The sequence below is a fragment of the Balaenoptera physalus genome (genome assembly GCF_965194825.1).
Source record: "Balaenoptera physalus genome assembly, chromosome: 7".
NCBI lineage: Eukaryota > Metazoa > Chordata > Mammalia > Artiodactyla > Balaenopteridae > Balaenoptera > Balaenoptera physalus.
Window position 1 is genome coordinate 12353554 of NC_138886.1, and position 17750 is coordinate 12371303.

At 40.2% G+C, this 17750-nt stretch overlaps 2 protein-coding genes and 1 long non-coding RNA gene across 9 annotated transcripts in view; 2 read left to right on the top strand and 1 right to left on the bottom strand.

Annotated features, from left to right (window-relative positions):
* The window catches only part of RC3H2 (ring finger and CCCH-type domains 2), a 51045-nt gene extending 45776 nt beyond the window's left edge, over nucleotides 1–5269 (top strand). For 4 of the 5 annotated variants that reach the window (XM_082467856.1, XM_082467857.1, XM_082467859.1 and 1 more), the window contains one exon: nucleotides 1–5269. In XM_082467856.1, coding sequence (XP_082323982.1) covers nucleotides 1–196 — 196 coding nt within the window. In that variant the 3' untranslated portion in view covers nucleotides 197–5269. The other variant, XM_082467858.1, reaches the window with a different exon arrangement.
* On the bottom strand, nucleotides 1795–15045 carry LOC309663666. The gene is made up of 3 exons (XR_014265390.1): nucleotides 14956–15045; nucleotides 10045–12769; nucleotides 1795–9341 (listed from the first exon to the last, which is right to left on the bottom strand). It is a non-coding gene; the product is annotated as an uncharacterized lncRNA (long non-coding RNA).
* Nucleotides 13561–17750, top strand: part of PDCL (phosducin like) — a 16395-nt gene continuing 12205 nt past the window's right edge. The window contains exons 1-2 of one of the 3 annotated variants that reach the window (XM_082467892.1): nucleotides 13561–14735; nucleotides 17447–17623. In XM_082467892.1, coding sequence (XP_082324018.1) covers nucleotides 17452–17623 — 172 coding nt within the window. In that variant the 5' untranslated portion in view covers nucleotides 13561–14735; nucleotides 17447–17451. Of the gene's footprint in view, nucleotides 14736–15645; nucleotides 15829–17446; nucleotides 17624–17750 lie in introns of those variants that run through there. The other 2 variants (XM_082467890.1, XM_082467891.1) reach the window with 2 other exon arrangements.

A 17750-nucleotide genomic window follows, 5' to 3' on the forward strand; every position in this document is an offset into this window, starting at 1 on the left:
GGAGGAGCAAAAAGCAATTCTGCCGGTAACTTCTTGCTTTAGTCAGCCACTCCCAGTGTCCATTAGCAATGCGAGTTGCCTCCCTCTTGCCACATCTGTCAGTGTTGGCAACCTCATTCTGAAAACTCATGTTATGTCTGAAGATAAAAACGACTTTTTGAAACCTGTTGCAAATGGGAAGATGGTTAACAGCTGAAAAGAGGTTCATCTTTCAAATCTGTGACCATACCATGGAAGCATTTACACTAGCTTTTTATATATATAATATATATTATATAATGTATATTTTTTTTAAAAAAAAGATATTACTGGGGGCATCCATTTCCTGTGGACTCTTTGATACTTCAAGCCCTCTTGCATTAGCATTATGAAAAAAAAAGAAAATTTACTTTACTAGGGTAACACGTTCACTTTCCAGAAGTGATTGGAATTTGGACATTTAACTTAAGCTTCAAGCAGCTTTTTATGAGTTTGTAGCAATCCGGTGCAGTAACTGAGCCATTTCCTATTTTAAATGGCTTCTATAGAAAATTAACAACTCAGTTATTAAACTAGCAGGATCCTACAATGATACATCTAGTGAAAGTAGACTTAATTAACTTATTTATTTCTATTTTATGTTTCACTGAGAGAAATTTCCATCTCATTCCAGCTGCTTTATTTATCTTTTTCATGGGACTTTGCATGGATTTTTTTTTTCTCTTTTTTTTTTTTTTTTTTTTAATTTTGAAGAGTGGAGTTAGATGTTCTTACCATAGAATTTTACAGGGTTATATACTAGCTTTCTTTACTGCATTATATGTAGGAGTGTGGTGCAGTGCTTTTATCTGTAGCATTTAAATTTTTTTTCAATTTTCCATTTTTCAAAAATAGTTTCTGCTTTGTTAATATTTATATACAGGCTACTTGTTGAAGTTAGTAATTAAATATATAACCAAGTGCCTAAGTCTTTCAGCTGATGTACTAGATATTAAATTCTCCTAAGTTATGCAGAATCGTTTTTACAATTTTGATAAATTATGCACTAATGTAATGGCAGTTTTTTAAAATGCAGATTTAAGCCTGTACATTATGAATCTGATGACTTGGCAAAAGAATCAGGTGCTTTCAGCTTTCTTGAGAAAACCCTGTATGTAGTGTTTGCACTGACTAACAAGATGGTATTGCTGGGTTTTTAATTTAAACTAATTAATTTGGATGTTCATTGCATTATCTTGGTTAAATATTGTTTATTGTTACTTCATGTTGGGGTTTAATTTTCCTTGTTTTTCTGACTGTTAGGTTGATAAGACTATGAACCATGTAATAATAGAACATTGGCTAACCTTTATTCATACTTAAAAACATGAATAATTTCTGCCCTGCTAAAATGTGACTGAAAAGTGTTTTGACTTGGCATCGAAAGTATGCAGTATGTTCAACCAGCCAGGCTCCAGGTTTGTGGGAGGTATTTTATTGAAACCTAAATTTCAGTCAACATTTGAAAACAAAAGCTGGGCATTCCTTCTGGGTGATCTTACCTATAGTTTGTGTCTTTGTTTTCCCCCCCATTTCTTTAAGATTAGTTTGACTTTTATTATTATTTTTAATTAACTTCTGTGAAGTTGTTTACTCTGAAAATTGTACTGGAATATTTTAAGCCAAGCTGATCTTTCACCAGGTGTACTGTATGTAAGGGCTTTTCCTGCTAGCAAGATGCTTAAACAGGATCATGTTATTGGTCGTCTGAGCTATTTAGTTGTTTTACAAAACCACAGCATTGTATCAGATAAGATTTTGATAAAAAGTTTTGTGCACATTTCCAGGGGCGGGAGGGTTGACATTTCCCTGAAATTTCTTGATCAGAATGAGTAAATACTGGTGTTTGATACCTGTCTTAATGAACATGCTCATAAGGTGACTGATAAGTTGTAAATATACCTGAGAAACAAAGGGGTAGTTTTGATATTCTGGTGTCAGTATGGAAGATCTTACACATTTATTTAATACTCAAATGTATGAAGATGTTTGTTTGTAGCATAACAGCACAGTAGCCTTGACTTAGTTTCCTTGGTTAGTACTGTACCTTTTTGCCATGGCCAGTGCCCCCATCCCTACAAAGACATTTTATTTATTTCACTCTGTAACCTGAAATGAATAGGAACAAGAGTTTTAAACCATGTTACATTAACTTATTTCCGACATTATAAATTAGCCTAGGATATTACAGGAACGTGATTGTTATATAATTTATATCAGAACCTTTCTATAAATATGCGCTTATTACATTTGAAATGCTTCCAATGTACTTTATTTGCTGTTTGTATTTCCAAAAAGGATATGCAAACCAGTATGTCTATTTCATGGATATTTAAATAGTGAGATCTTCCATGTTGAAGGTAATGTATTTTTTTTTAAGATTTTAAAATTGCTATTTTGTTACAAAATAGAGACCTATTAACAGTTTGAGAGCTCCTTATGTGCCCTCAGGGAAAGAACCCTCTGTGCAACAGAACTACGCAAAACATCTTCAGCACGTTCTGAGGGTGAATATATACTACATAAATTGATCTTGTGTATTTAACCTTATCTTTTTAATTTTAAAATTGAAGTTTTGAAACTTGGTTGTGCTCTGCTGGAGGGGGTTGGGATAAACTGCTTAGGTGTTTGCCTACTTGTCCAGTGAAATTACATTTGCATCAGTGTATGTATATACCTGCCAACTTATTGGTATGTCTCAGAACATTTATATTAAAATAATGCTTGTCTTGCAGCAGGTGATCCCATAAAACAGTAACTCCCTGTTCTTAAAAACTTACTCTCTTCCTCACTAACAACATAGGAATTGTTTCTATGTTGGGATTATTCGGTATTGCATCCTTTATGTAGTGATCATCTTCTGTTTCTCATGGTGTGTTGGATGTGAAATAAAGACATTGGTTCTCTGCCACTTGAGAAGGAAGAGCAGTTTATCTGATCCGTCTTGTGAAAGGTACCTAATGATATCATAGAGGAAAAAATTACAAATCGGACCGAGAATGTGACTTTTTAAAATAGGGGGCATTCCCTGTCATTTGACCCTTTACCAACATGTTGTGATGCACATATGTTTGAAGTCAAAGGATATAAAGCAATAGGAGAGGAAGTTTGTAATGTTGTCAACTAGACTGCATATGTGGTGTATGGTCTAATAAGGAAAAAGTAATCCGAGGTCTGGAAAGTGGGAAAATGGTGAGGTTTTTGTTTTGTTCTCACTTTTTGTGTTTTTAAAAATTTCTAAGTCCCATTCTGAAGACCATGTGCCTCATTCAGATACTATGATGTAGCATCAGTAGTTCTTTCTTTGTGGTCTCATTTCATCTTATGAATCCTGAGAAAGTTACTTAAGTATGTCATCTAGTTGGTAACTGAACAAAGCAGATTCCTTTGCCTTTCCTGCCATGACTTACTTTCAATACCATCTAGTAAACCAGCCTCATGCATGAAAGTTGTGCATCGTAATTTTCAAGAGAAGGTACTTCAGTGGGTCAGTGGCACTGATGTTTTTCCTAGTAACTGTTTACTCTCACAAGAGAATAGTAAAAGAAACCTATACTAGAACTGAAATTTTCCATTTGTATGGATCTGGTCACTTTCACTCAAGTTTCAAGTTGATTCTAAGTTTATAAAGCACATCCCAATTTTATGTGCTGCCTTGAGAAAATTACTGGATGCACAGTGATTTGTAGGAATTTAAAATGGGATCATTTAAACATTTGAAAACATTGTTTTAAAAACCATCTAGCTTGCTTTTGCATTTTAGATGTTAAAGCCCATGTTGTCTTGTTAACAGGGGTGGCGTTTGTAATGATCAGATTCAGCATGTGATTTCAACTTTGAATATTTCTTCCCTAGCTTCTAGAGTCATTTTCTGAGCAGACTGTCACCAGTATTGGTGACTAATCATTCAAGGGGAAAGTTGCATTGCAACTATGTATTAGTTTACTGGAAGAACTTTCCCTGTGTTTTAGTGAATGAAGAGTGTTAATGGGATCACTTACTGTAACTCCTTCTACATAAGAACCCCTTCTGCAAGCAGAACACAAATGAACATGCTCAAGGAGTATCTCATTTTCTGGGTAAATTGAATAAATTTGCTAGTTACTCCTTTATAGTAGTGGTTTCTTTGTATCCCTTTGCTGGCAAGGGAATACAAGGAGTCAAGGCCACCAATCAGAACACCCCACATTTGAGTGGAGTCCTGTTTTTACTCCAAGAGCAGTTATTCCCCCAAGTCTGAAATTGGCAGTTTTTTTCTTTTTTTAAATAAAAAAATTTAAATATCCTTAAACCAGTGGAACACAGACACTGGCTGCACTTAGTACTGCCAAAAGCCAAGGTCATTTGCATATATTCCATCAATCTGTCAAGAATTAGGCCTCACTTTATAACCCAAGGCATGGAAGTGCATGCATTCTCTTAGCTGGGCAAACAATTATACTGTAGTTGTGATACAACACATGTGGCTTTTATTTGTACTGCACATATCCACTGTACAGCCACTTGGGAGTATCGTGGTTAGCTTGCAGCAACTGCTGTCTGCATTTATACTGTTTATTGCATATTCTTTTCCCTGGAAGTGAAAGAGAAATGTTTTTCTTGTTGCATTGATTACATTTTATAAATTTGCTTAGCTGGAAAGTTTGGGAAAAGAGGCCTGTTTGTCAATTGTACAACCGATTGTGAAGCTCTAGTGTGAATATTTTTACGTCTGTATTAGACATTTTCTTTGCAAATCTATTGTTCGATTGAAATGTAAATGAAATTAAAGATGGTGTACACCCATCATGTAAAAAGCAGGCACCATCTCTAAGATGGATTTAATGCTCATTTTTAAGGCATATACTCAGCTTCTATTTAAAACTATAATTTAAAATAATTCTGTACAATGAAACGGGGAATATATATGGGAATAAATTCTATTCCATTTATTTCAATTTGAATTTCCAAATTGTAATGTTTCCCTTTGTGCTATAGGAATAGGATTAAATGGGGGAAGGCTAGGATTCATAAGGCCTGTATATGGGGGGAGGGCAGAGATGGAACAATGAGGGTTGTGATGATAGTGAATAGCAAAGAGTGAATTCTGTGTGTTTTTGCTGTAGCACTGAAGTGAAGAGATATTAGCTTTGGCTGTTCACAGAATAGAGCATCATGATTTTCAGTGTTTGAGAGAAAATTGATGGAAAAAGTTTGCAGTACTTGACATGTATTTGCATGCACAAAATAAAATTATTTGTCCACCTTAAAAGTTGTTTGTTTAGTGTCAATATTAAGTTTATAGTGCATTTTAGTTATCTTGACTTCCTTGGTAAATTTTTTGGTTTAACTAAGCTACCAGGTTACTCCTTAAGATTTAAACAATCACCTGCCTCATGCATTCATCACTGGGAAGGATCTGAAAGAAATGAATAGGCCAGGGAGGTTGAAATAGTCCTCAATTCAATCAGTCACTTTGTTCATTCAGTATAGAGTACTTTCTATATGGGAGATGAGGGTGTAAATAATACTAGCAGTTCACAGTCTAATGGAGAAAATAGGACAAATAGATAAATAACGAATACAAAGCAATATATTACAGAAGTATGAAGACTGTTCTGTGGAACCTCAGAATGTAACAGAATGGCCTGAGTGGTTCTAGACACCATTTTCACTGGGCCTTGAGTAGTTTTACTCATTCACTCAACTGATGAATTTTAAGCCCCTGTCTGTGCTGGTCATTAGGGTTGAAGGTCAGTGAAATAACAAGCCCTCTCTCTAGAAGCTCTCAGGGTGGGAAATGGGAAAGACAAATCTGAATAACCAGCCCAGTGAGCTATGTTCTAGTGTAACGTATATGGAAATTCCAAAAGGGAAATTATGGAGTGGATGGTAGTGATAGTGAGCCAGAGGAACTGCTTCTTTGAGAAATGACCTCAAAGAAGGGCATTCTTTGTAGGCTGAATAGTATTTCACCAAGCAGAGCTAAGGGGAGAAAACACCTGAGAACCTACTGTAACTTCACAACAACCCACTCTGTATCCTAACAGCCCTTAACTATAAATATTATGATCCCTGTTTTATATTTGAGATGTTAAGTAACTTGCCCAAGACCTTGTAACTAGAAAGTAATGGAGTCAGATTTCTGATTCAGGTCTTATTCTACCTTCCAAAGATGGTGATAGTGATGGTTGGAACCTATTTTAGCCATAAGTGTTACAGTGGAAGGAGTGTTCGAGGAATAGCTTAACTAACTCTTAACAGCACTTAATATGTTCCAGACATAGTTCTAAGTGCTGTAGGTATATTATCATCTAGAACCATTATTGTCACCATTTTACAGATGAGAAGACTGAGGCAGAGACCTTAGAGAATTTGTCCAAGGTCACATAGCTAGATGAGGTAAATAGGGACCTCTATGAAGGACACTAAATACTAAAGAGACTGTTAGGGAGTCTTGGAAGTTAGATGATCTGATTGATTTGGGGTTTTAGAAGATCACTTTGGTAATAGTGTGAGGTGAAGCTGGAGATTGACCAGCAGGGAGACCAGGCCAACAGTCTAGGTAAGAAGTGTTTAGGGCATGGCCAAAGAGAGGATGGAGGAAGAGATGGATTTGAAAAGTAGGAGAGCGCAATTGACAGGATTTATTGTAGGGGAAGCCTACCAGACATCTCCACGTTTTCATGGATTAAATCTGGCTTAGAATCCCAGACCTCGTTGCTGAAAACAGACCGATATTTGTGAAACGGGTGATCTTGTATAAGCCCTGGCATGATCATTGAGATCAGGAAGAAGAGGAAGAACCATGGATAGTTGATCCAGGCAAAGGAGAGGAAACTTAACTGAAGGAAATGAAATCCCAGGAAGATTTTTATTTTCTTTATAATTGACATCTATTGGAGTAATAATGATCATGCACTTTAACAAAGATTTTTTATAATTGAAAACTCAGTAGTGCAGTGGTTCCAAACTTACCTGCACATGGCAATCACCTAGGGAGCTTTTAAAAAATCCCAAAACCCAGATCACACCCCAGACCAATTAAAACACACTCTCAGGAGGTGGGATCAAGGCATCAGTACATTTGAAGCTCCCCAGGTGCTGCCAATGTGCAGAAAAGTTTGGGAACCACTGCCATAAAGAATGAAAATGGGTTTGGGGCCTGTCTTAGCCCAGGTGCATTCAATAACATCCATCATCAAATGTTCAGGCCTAGGTAGTTTACAGAGACTCATTCAACAGATACACATTTGAGAATCTATTGCGTACTGGGCATTGGAGATACAGTAGTGAATTAGTCCCTAACTTCATGAAACTTACATTGTAGTTCTAAGTACTGTGGGCCGTTTTAGATAGGGCAGTCTGCCGAACATCTTCATTTGGATCTCCAATAAACATTTCAGACGTAACATGTCCAAATCTGAATCCCCAAACTGTACCTCCAGTCTTCCCCATTTCAGTTATTTCCCCCTTGACTACTCTTCCTAGTCCAGCAGCAAGTCCTGTCAGCTCTGCCTTCAAAATAAATATTCAGAATTTGACCACTTCACCACTGAGGTCCAAGCCACAATTATCTTTCACCTGAACTGTGATGGCTTCCTGTTCTCCCTGCTGCTGCCCTTGCCTCCCTTCAGTTTATTCTCACCACAGCAGCTACAGAGATCCTCTTAAAATGTCAGTTTGATCACTTCACTCTTGTGCTCAAAACCCTCCAAATGCTTCTCATCTCACTCAGGGTGAAAGCCAAAGTCTTTTCTTTGATACTTTGTTCACTATGCTCCAGCTGCACTGGCCACTGAGTTCTTCACCGGGCCAGCCAGGCATGCTCCATCATAGGGCCTTTACCCTTGCTGTTCTGTAAGGGTAGGAGGCTTCCCGACCCCTGTAAGAATCTTCATCACTAGATCTCTCACGTGCTTCAGGTCTTCACTCAAAAGTCAACTCAGAATTAGGTGCAGAGTAATGGGGGGGGAGGGTCTGGGGAGTGCTATTTAAAATAGATGTTTTAACCCAAGAGACTGGATGAGATCAACTGAAGTTGTTTTTGTTCTGTTTTGTTTTACTTTATATTCTGAAATAATTATAGATTCACAGGAATTTGCAAAAATAATAGAGGACCCATGTACCCTCATACAGTTCCCCCAATGGTAGTATCTTACATAACTACACTATAATAGCAAAGCCAGGAAATTGACATTAGTAACAATCTACAGAACTTATTCAGATTTCACTCACTTTCACATGCATTCGTGTGTGTGTGTGTGTGTGTGTAGTTCTGTTCAGTTTTTATCACATGTAGATTTGTGGAACCACTACAACTCTCAAGATAACAGAACTGAAAAAAAAAGATAATTGTTCCATCACTTCAATGATCCCTTGTGCTACCCCTTTATATTCATGTCCATTCCCCTCCCTTACCCCCATTTTCCTATCCCTAGCCCCTGGCAACCACTGATTTCTTCTCCATCTCTGTAATTTTGTCATTATGTGAATGTTATATAAGTGAAATTATGCAGACTGTAACCTTTTGAGATTGGCTTTTTTTCACTCAGCATAATTCCCTTGAGATCCATCCAAATTGTTGCATGTATTAGTAGTTCATTCCTTTTTATTGCTGAGTAGTATACCATGGTATGGACATACCACATTTTGTTTAAACATTCACCCATTGAAGAACATTTGGGTTGTTTAGATTTTTTGACTACTAACAAATAAAGCTGCTATGAACATTTGTGTACATGTCTTTGTGTGGACATTGTTTTTTGTTTCTGAAGTATTTTTTGGGCAGATAAATTAGTGTCCTTGGTCAACCTCTGAAGGAAATGGATAACTTCGACTATATGGTCTTAACTTAAAAATGGACAAATTCCTTCAAAATACAATTTACCAAAACAGATACAGGATGGAAAGGAAAATTGGAACAACTCTTATATTAGTTACCTATTATCACGTAACGAAGTACCCTCAATTTAGCGGCTTAACACAGTAACAGTGTTTCACGGTTTCTGTAGGTCAGGGATCTGCGCGTGACTTAGAGGAGTCCTCTGCTCTGGGTCTCTCACAACCTAGGCGTTAGCTGGCTCTGCAGTCATCTCGTGGCTCTCCTGGTGAAGGGTGTGCTTCCAAGCTCACTCCCCTTATTACTGGCAGGATTCACTTCCTCCTGAACTGTTGGAATGACGGCCTCGGGTTTTCATTGGCTGAAGGTTGCCCTCAGTTTTCTGCCACTTGACCCTCTCTGTAGGGCAGCTTACAATCAACATGCTAGCTTGGCTCATCCAGGCAGCAAGCAGGAAGGACCTGGGACCAAGCAGGGGGTGGGGGCCAGGTTGCATTCACGCCTGCACAAGAGAGAGCACGCAATAAAGTCACAATCTTTTTTTTTTTTTTTTAAATTAATTAATTAATTAATTTTTGGCTGTGTTGGGTCTTCGTTTCTGTGCAAGGGCTTTCTCTAGTTGTGGCGAGCGGGGGGCTACTCTTCATCGCGGTGCGCGGGCCTCTCACTGTCGCGGCCTCTCTTGTTGTGGAGCACAGGCTCGAGACGCGCAGGCTCAGTAGTTGTGGCTCACGTGTCTAGTTGCTCCGCGGCATGTGGGATCTTCCCAGACCAGGGCTCGAACCCGTGTGCCCTGCATTGGCAGGCAGATTCTCAACCACTGCGCCACCAGGGACGCCCCTAAGGTCACAATCTTTTATATCCTAATCTTGGAAACAATATCCCCTTGGTTTTGTCACTTAGAAGCAAGTCACTAGGTCCAGACCCCACTCGGACTGATAGAGCTGCCAAAGACCCCTGCCTGGTATTCTTGTCCTGGCATAATCCTCTCACCTGAATGTGGACTGGACCTAGTGACTTCTTTATCCCGCATCAGGACATAAAAACCATAGAGGGGATGTTTGACACAAAAGAATTGTTAAAATTTAGTAGATGAGCGACTATAAGATTAAAGGAAATCCCTTATGGTATCCTATGGCTTAGGGAGAGTAACTAAGGAAGGACAGACTTGGAAAGGGGCCTCTTATCAAGACTGGGGTGCAGACCTCATTGGAGAAGGTGAAGTTCAGCCCACTGGGCAGCAGAGAAGTTTGCTGGTTTACCCAGGCTGGGACTGGTTGCTGGCAAGCAGAAAGCAAGTCTCTGGAACACAGGCAAGCTGCAGAGGAGCCTGCGGAGGGAACTGGCGCCAGTGCAGACAGGAGGCCTTCAGGACACTGATTTCCATGTTGAGAGGGTCACAGGAAAATTATTGCTAGTCCAGACAGAGGTTGCAAGATCATCAAGGAACCACATGTGCTGGGCCTGTGGCTGGGGAAGAACCCACTGCATGTCCTTACAGCCGTACCACTGACCACAGCCCCTCTTCCTCCAGTGCCCTCTAGTGAGGAAGCTTATCATTGTGCTCACTGCAAAGAAGAGATGCTTAAAGGAATTCAGTCCATTATTGCAAAGCAAGAAGGGTGAATTGAGAGCTGAAAGATTATTTATTGGCACAGGGACCATTGTAGAAGCTGCCTGCCATAGCGTTGTATCTACTAAACAAGTGAAATTCATTATGAAAAGCTTCCCACAAAGAAAACTCCAGGCCTCCCAGTGGTTTCACAGGTGAATTCTATTAAACATTTAAGGACAAAATAACCTCAGTTTCACAGAAGCGCCTTCAGAAAATGGAGGAGGAGGGAACTTCCTAACTAGTTTTATTAGACGAATAAAACCCTGGCATCAAAACCTGACAATAACTTCACAAAAAATTACAGCTCAATATCCCTTGTGAACATAGATGCAAAAATCCTTAAAGTGTTAGCAAATCCAGATATTTATATATATATAAATTATAATACATCATATCCAAATAGGGTTTATCTCAGTAATGTAAGGTTGGTTTAACACTTGAAAATCAACTAGTGTAATCCACCATTATTAATCAGAATACAGGTTATATTTGTTATTATAAGGTCTCAAAATTTAATGAAGCTCCATTCTGATGGGCTTACAGAGATTAAAAATGTATATGTAAATATGAAACCGAAATATTTCTAAAAAAAAATTTGCCTCTTACATTGTAAGTGTGTGGGCTATTTAAAGAAAAATATTGTTATTAAGAGTATTGTTACTAAAGCTATGAAAGCAAAGAGGTTTTCTGATTTTATCAGATGCTTTCAATCAAAACCTTAAAAAGAAATGTAATTGCTTCTTAAAGACAATCCAACATCTAAAGCAAATTTCAATTTACAAAATTAAAGCCTACACTAAAGATACCAATTTAAAAATTTTTTAAAAAGCATTATATAAGGAAGTAGCCCTTATTGGTTTTACATTCATTAATACAAAAAGAAGTTTAATCTAATTGCTGTCTAAAAGTTGTTTAATTTCTAAATAAGAAAGACGTGTTCAATTGCCACAAACTGGCCCCACGCTGACAGGGAGGGAGGAAAAGAGAAAGACCAGTTATTTCAAACAATCCTCATACAGGTTGATGTCATCCAAAACCATCTTTAGACCTTTAATACTTTGATAACAAAAATAATCCAAGTGGCAGGGACAAATCTGTTCTAGATTTACAAAAATATTGGTGGAAAAAATTTTATCTGGGCAACTCAGTGGAGGACCAAATCTTGTTTTATCTCTAATTATTATGATCTGGAAAAACTATAAGGGTAGAGCAAGCCTTGGAACCCAGCTTCGAGGCATTTAAGCATTTCTATATAAATTTCATTCAGTTACTTCAAAACTTTAAATATGTTTAATAATAGTTTGTAAATCTTCTGGTTGGATCAAGATTTTCCCTTGATAAAAGGCAAATGCTTTATTTAACAGCTTATTTTGTTTTTCCCACTAGGGAATACCTTCAATACTCTCTATGGATAAACAAAAACCTTACATTACAGGTAAAATACTTGACAAACTATAAATTACACATGGTACTCTCATTAAAAGGAAACTTCACTATCCACATCATCCCCAGATACTGGTAAGATAAATTGAGTGGTCCTGATGAACACTGTTAACTCTCTCATGCACACAGTCATATTCCTGACAGATGCAAACTACACTCCCAGCAAGGATACCACTGGATAATCCCTCTATAATACACAACTAGGATAATGAATATATTAAAAGAGACCAATGAAAATGAATCTTAAAACTGTAAATTTACATTTAGACTTGCATTTTATTAGTTTTCTCCTCTTTCTCTTACTTTTTACCTTTTGTTTATTCCTGTTTTCTGTCCTCTCAACTCTTTAAGCTGTGTAATTTACAATGACAGCTATCCTTTCTGGCTTTTAATTATGTTACCTAACTTCAAAATCCTCAGGACTTCCCTGGTGGCTCAGTGGTTAAGAATCCGCCTGCCAATGCAGGGAACATGGGTTTGATCCCTGGTCCGGGAAGATCCCACATGCTGTGGAGCAACTAAGCCCGTGTGCCACAACTACTGAAGCCCGTGCGCCTAGAGCCCGTGCTCCACAACAAGAGAAGCCACCGCAATGAGAAGCCCGCTCACCGCAAGGAAGAGTAGCCCTCGCTCACCGCAACTAGACAAAAGCCCACACGCAGCAACGAAGACCCAACGCAGACAAAAAAAAAAATCCTCTAAAATATTATCAACCTAAATATGTCTCCATACTTAACTGGCCTTCAGTCCCCCTAAAGAGAGCTTCTGTGGTAGGTAGTTCATAGGATGGGCCCCTCAGCCTCTTGGTATGGTATTCATGTTCTTGTCTAATTCCTTCCCCTTGAGTGTGGGCTGGACTCACTGGCTCATTTCTAATGAAAATAATACAACTGAAGTGATTGGGTGTAACTTCTAAGGTTAGGTTATAAAAGACTGGTTTCCATCTTGGTCTTAGATTCCGTCTCTCTCTCTCTCTCTCTCTCTCTTACAATATACAGAGACAACCTGTTCTGTGTACTTCTACTTAACAGTTTTCTGGAGAATCTATAAATAGCTAACATTGTTTTCATTGATGCCTTGAGCCAGCCAGCTCCAGGGCAGACTGCCTAGACTGACTGCTTTGCAAAATGCTAGCTTGTCAGTTTCCCTCTAGAAAAGCAGACAAGACTCATGGTTTCCGGACATCCCACATTTCCCCCCTGTCTTTTATGAATCCATTTTTTAAACCCTCGTTGACAGTCACCTATTAATTCTCTCCTTCCTATGAGTAAATTTGTTTGCATATAAGTAACTGCCTCCATGGTATTCTTTGACAGGAGTATATATAGAACGAATATACACAAAGAAGGTGTCAAAAGTTTGAACCTGGGGCATTCCGTTATTTAGAGGTCAGAAGCAGAGCAGTTAATGAGGGTATCAACAAAGCTGGAGAAAATAGGAGAAGGTATCCTTCTGAAAACCGAGAAGAAAGGGTTTCCAGAAGGAGTGATTAACTGTCAAATGCTGCTGAGTGGTTCAATTAAAGCAGAACTGAGACTTTACCGAGGATTTGGCAACTTGGAAGTCACTGCCTTCATAGGTGTGGTTTCAGTGGACCGGTGGGAACAAAAACCTAATTGAAGTAGGACGAGGAGGGAATAGAGCAGATCTATTAGATCTGGCTGTAAAGGAGATCAGAGAAATGAGATGTGGCTGGAGAGGCATGGTGAGGGAGGAAAGTGAGGGTTGACTCTAAAAAAATTGTTAACTTTTGGAACATAATAGATAATACTTTCACATGATTAAAAATTACACATAAAACATTATGTATAAAATGTCTCCCTTTCACTCCTGATTCCCATCTGAATTTATTATTTCTTGTATTTTCTTCAATTCTTTTCTTCACGCACACATAAGAAAATATTATTTGTTCCTATTTTTTATTGCAAAAGGCAGGAAACTAATGCATAATGTTCTCCACGTTCCTTTATTTTTAAACAATACATTCATGCAAGTATATCTATAGGATAAACTTCCAGGAGTGGAATTGCTGGGTTAAAGGCATATGTTTTTGCAATACTGATAGATATTTCTCAATTGCCATCCATAAGAGTTGTATCAACTTATACTTTCACCAGCCATGTATTCCCCACAGTCTCACTGTTATCAAACTTTTTTTTTTAAACAATCTGAACAGTGGAAAATGGTATCTGAGAGGATTTTCTTTTAGAAATGAAAACTAGGAAAATTTTAGAAAGAAATATTAGAAAGAAAATAGAAAATAGTAGAAAGAAAGCCTGACTATGCAGGGGAGAGAGAGAGGAGGTAACTGCAGGAGCAGACTTCCTTACTAGGCTGGAGGAGCGGGATCCGCTGCACTGGTGATTCATTTAACAGGTACAGATGCAGGGGGTTGTTGTACATTTTGCAGGTGCAAGTGTCTTTTGATTGCTTCTATTTTTCATGTGAAATAAGAATCGCGGTCATAAGGTAGGCGAGGAGAGGGGAGAGGGTGTTGAACATTTGAGAGAAGAGATGTGAACTGCTTCGCTTAGAGAGTCGGGGAGTAGCCTGCCCAGGGCAACTACGATTGTTGAGCAGCTCTGAGGGCCCCCATGAGGATTGCAGCCTTAAATTTAAAGTGAATTTTGAAGGAAAAGGAGCACCATACATGAAGAAGACCCCTGCTTCAGGGAGATGTGAGTAAAAACAAAAAAGCAAAGCATTCATCTAGTATTCATTTAACAAATATTTAGGGGGACTCTCCTACACAGAGGCACTGTGGCTGGGTCCTGGCTTGTCACGTAACAGCAGATCACAAGCATATTCAAGTTGGCTGTTCACACAAATCTGATTAAGGTAAGATTATTCATTATGCAAACAAAAAATATAAAAAGTTACCATAGGATCTCTTTATATGAATTGTTCTTAAGTTTGGGGATGGGGGTTCTGACTCTTTTGGTAGCCTGAACAAACAGCTTCTCAGAAAAATATGCACATATACAAATTTGCAGACAATTGCAGGTGGTATAGAATCACAAATTAAGAATCTCTCAAACTTTAGGGAAATAAAACTTACCTATTTTGAAGGGTGTATTGTTTTAGTATATTTCGAATGATTCAATTTACACAAAGCTTTCCATGAGCTACTTCGTGTTATGTACTGGACATCTCAATAAGGGCTCAGAATTTGAAATTATTTTAGGTTTCCAAAAAGGTGCAAAAATAGTATAGAGTACCCCTATGTTCTTCACCCAGAATCCCTTAAAGTTAACATCTTACATAACCGTAGTACAATTATCAAAATCAAAACTATTGATACAATAATATTATTACTTGATACACCTTGTTCAAATTTCGTCAGTTGTCCCATTCACGTCCTTTTTCTGTTCCACGGTCCAATCCAGGATTTCACTTTGCGTTTAGTTGTCCTGGACTTGGCTTTTTTTTTTCTTCTTCTTCTCCTTCTTTTTTTAATCCAAAAGGGCTATGTGTTCTTGGGCAAATTAATGTCCGAGTCTGTCTTCTGTCTTAATAGACGTGATGTGAAGAATCAATTAAAAAAAATACATGTGGAATGTTTTCGGAAACTTCAAAGGTAACGAAATTGTTCTTACTGCTCAAAGCTGGGCATATCTAGTGTGGCCTTTCGTTCAAATTAAAACAAAAATAAAAATAGAAGCGTATTATTATTGTCGAGATGTTTGTCCCCAAGTAGTACCCGTAGCTTCTCCCTTGGCCGCCAGGACACGCTTCCTCTAATTGGGCAGCGTGTATCCGCGCTGACGCAGGAAGGCCGCCTCATTGGTCCGCGCAGTCGGGACTCAGGCGGCTTTTCTCCTAGTGCTCAAGGCGCCGACCCATTTCTCTTTCTCCAGCCGAGTGCTCCCTTCCTTACTAAGTGCCAGCCTGAAGGGATCCAGACTGAGGTAGGCCGGATAGCTGCACTGAGGTCAGCCGGGAAGAAGTGGCGGGCATGGAATACCGGTGGGAGGTGGTGGAATACGGGTGGTCGGCGAGCCTGGATGAGACGGTCTTGTCGGTGCGTCCCCTCGACCCCCACACTCTCCGCGACTTCCCTGCCCCGTCTCCTCTGCTGGCCCCACCTCCCTCGGGCATCCCTAGAGCTTCCGCGCCCCTCCGCCGCGCTTCCGCTAGCCCCGCCCTCGACCCTCAAAGGTCCCGCCTCCTCCGCCAGCCTTCCCGCTGGCCCCGCCCTCGACTACATCCCGCCAACGGCCCCGCCTCCTCCGCCGGCCCTCCCGCTGGCCCCCCTCCTGCCCCGCCAGCTCTCCCGCTGGCCCCCCTCCTGCCCCGCCAGCTCTCCCGCTGGCCCCGCCCTCGACTCCTCCCCGCGAAAGGCCTCGCATCCCACTAGCCCCTCCGCTGGCCCTGCGCTTGCCGACTTCTCCTCAGCGGCCCCGCCCTGACCGAGCACACATTCCTCCCCGTCTCTTTCTTCCCACTTTTACCGCCTTGGTCCCTCTGCCTCTTTAAGTTAGGTTTAGTCCCCCTATTTCTCTCCAACCCCCCGCGCCCGGCCGTGTACCTGCACCTTTTTCTCAACCCTGCCACTTAGGTACCTCTCTCCTCATCTGACTGCCCGGGTCACCGGATTCCCCCACTGATTCAGGCTGCCTCTATATGAGCTTGACAGATTGTGCAGAGGCCTCGTGCTGGGCATTGGAGGTCTCTGTTTGCAAGACCTCCCCGCCCGGTGGGAGAGTCACTTTGTAATGGAGTCTAACAGGCTCAGGGATGCCTTTAATCAAAGATGCATAGTATTGGGATGTTTAAAGGAAGGGGTGCTGGAGTTACAACTCCTCCTCGTGCGATCTGCAAGCAGGCCTGGCAGGGACTAAGCTGTACCTTTCTCCCAGAATGTACCGGGCTTCTTCTGATGCAGAAGCTTGGCTCTAACCATTGTCCTTTAAACACTGGGGAATGATTAAAATCTTGTCATGGGCCCGTCTTTTAACCAAAGTTATTAGGGCTTCAGAGCCCATCCATCCTAACCCTCGCTGTGCTGATTGGGAGGTGGAAGGCAAGAGACAGATGAATGATTGGCTTAGGCAAACAGTGAGTCAACATCCCATTCTTGATGCTGCTTTTTGGAGTTTTTCCTGAGGGTTCTTACCCAGTTTTTCAATTACCAGCAGTCTTCCTTGGTGGGTAAACCAAAGAGTATGTGTAGATAAATCCTTCAGTCAGTCAGTAGATTCCTCCAAGCCACCACCCTACTTCAGTGTATACTATTCAGAAGACAATGACTCACACCTTCAGTCTGTTGGAGTCAGGAATCCCTGGGGTCTGAGCCCAGCTCCACCATTTGCTGTCAAGGTTGGCAGAGAAATTTTATCTGAGCCTCAGTTTTACCTTCTACAGCAAGAGCATGATAAACCCTATCATGCATGGTCATGGTATGGATTTGCTGAGATCCTGCTTATGAAAACAGTCACTCTTACGGTCCTGTACATAATAGGATCTGAGCACAGGTGAGCCCTAACTCTTCAGATTCATGTCTGTCTGATTCAAGCCAGCAAAGAGCCTGCTATGTCGCCCTCTCCCAGGCACCATGACGACCCTGGATGATAAGTTGCTGGGGGAGAAGCTGCAGTACTACTACAGCAGCAGCGAGGATGAGGAGAGTGACCACGAGGACAAGGACAGAAGCAGGGGTGCCCTGGCCGGCAGTTCCATGCCTGCAGATGCTGAGTTGGCAGGCGAAGGCATCTCAGTTAACACAGGTACTGGAAATCCCTGTGCTCTGGGAACAGGTTTAAAAAATGTCCGTTAAATATGTATCAGAAGTCTCGTGATCAGTTCTTTTTTTTTTTTTTAATTTTTGAATTTTATTTTATTTACTTTTTTATA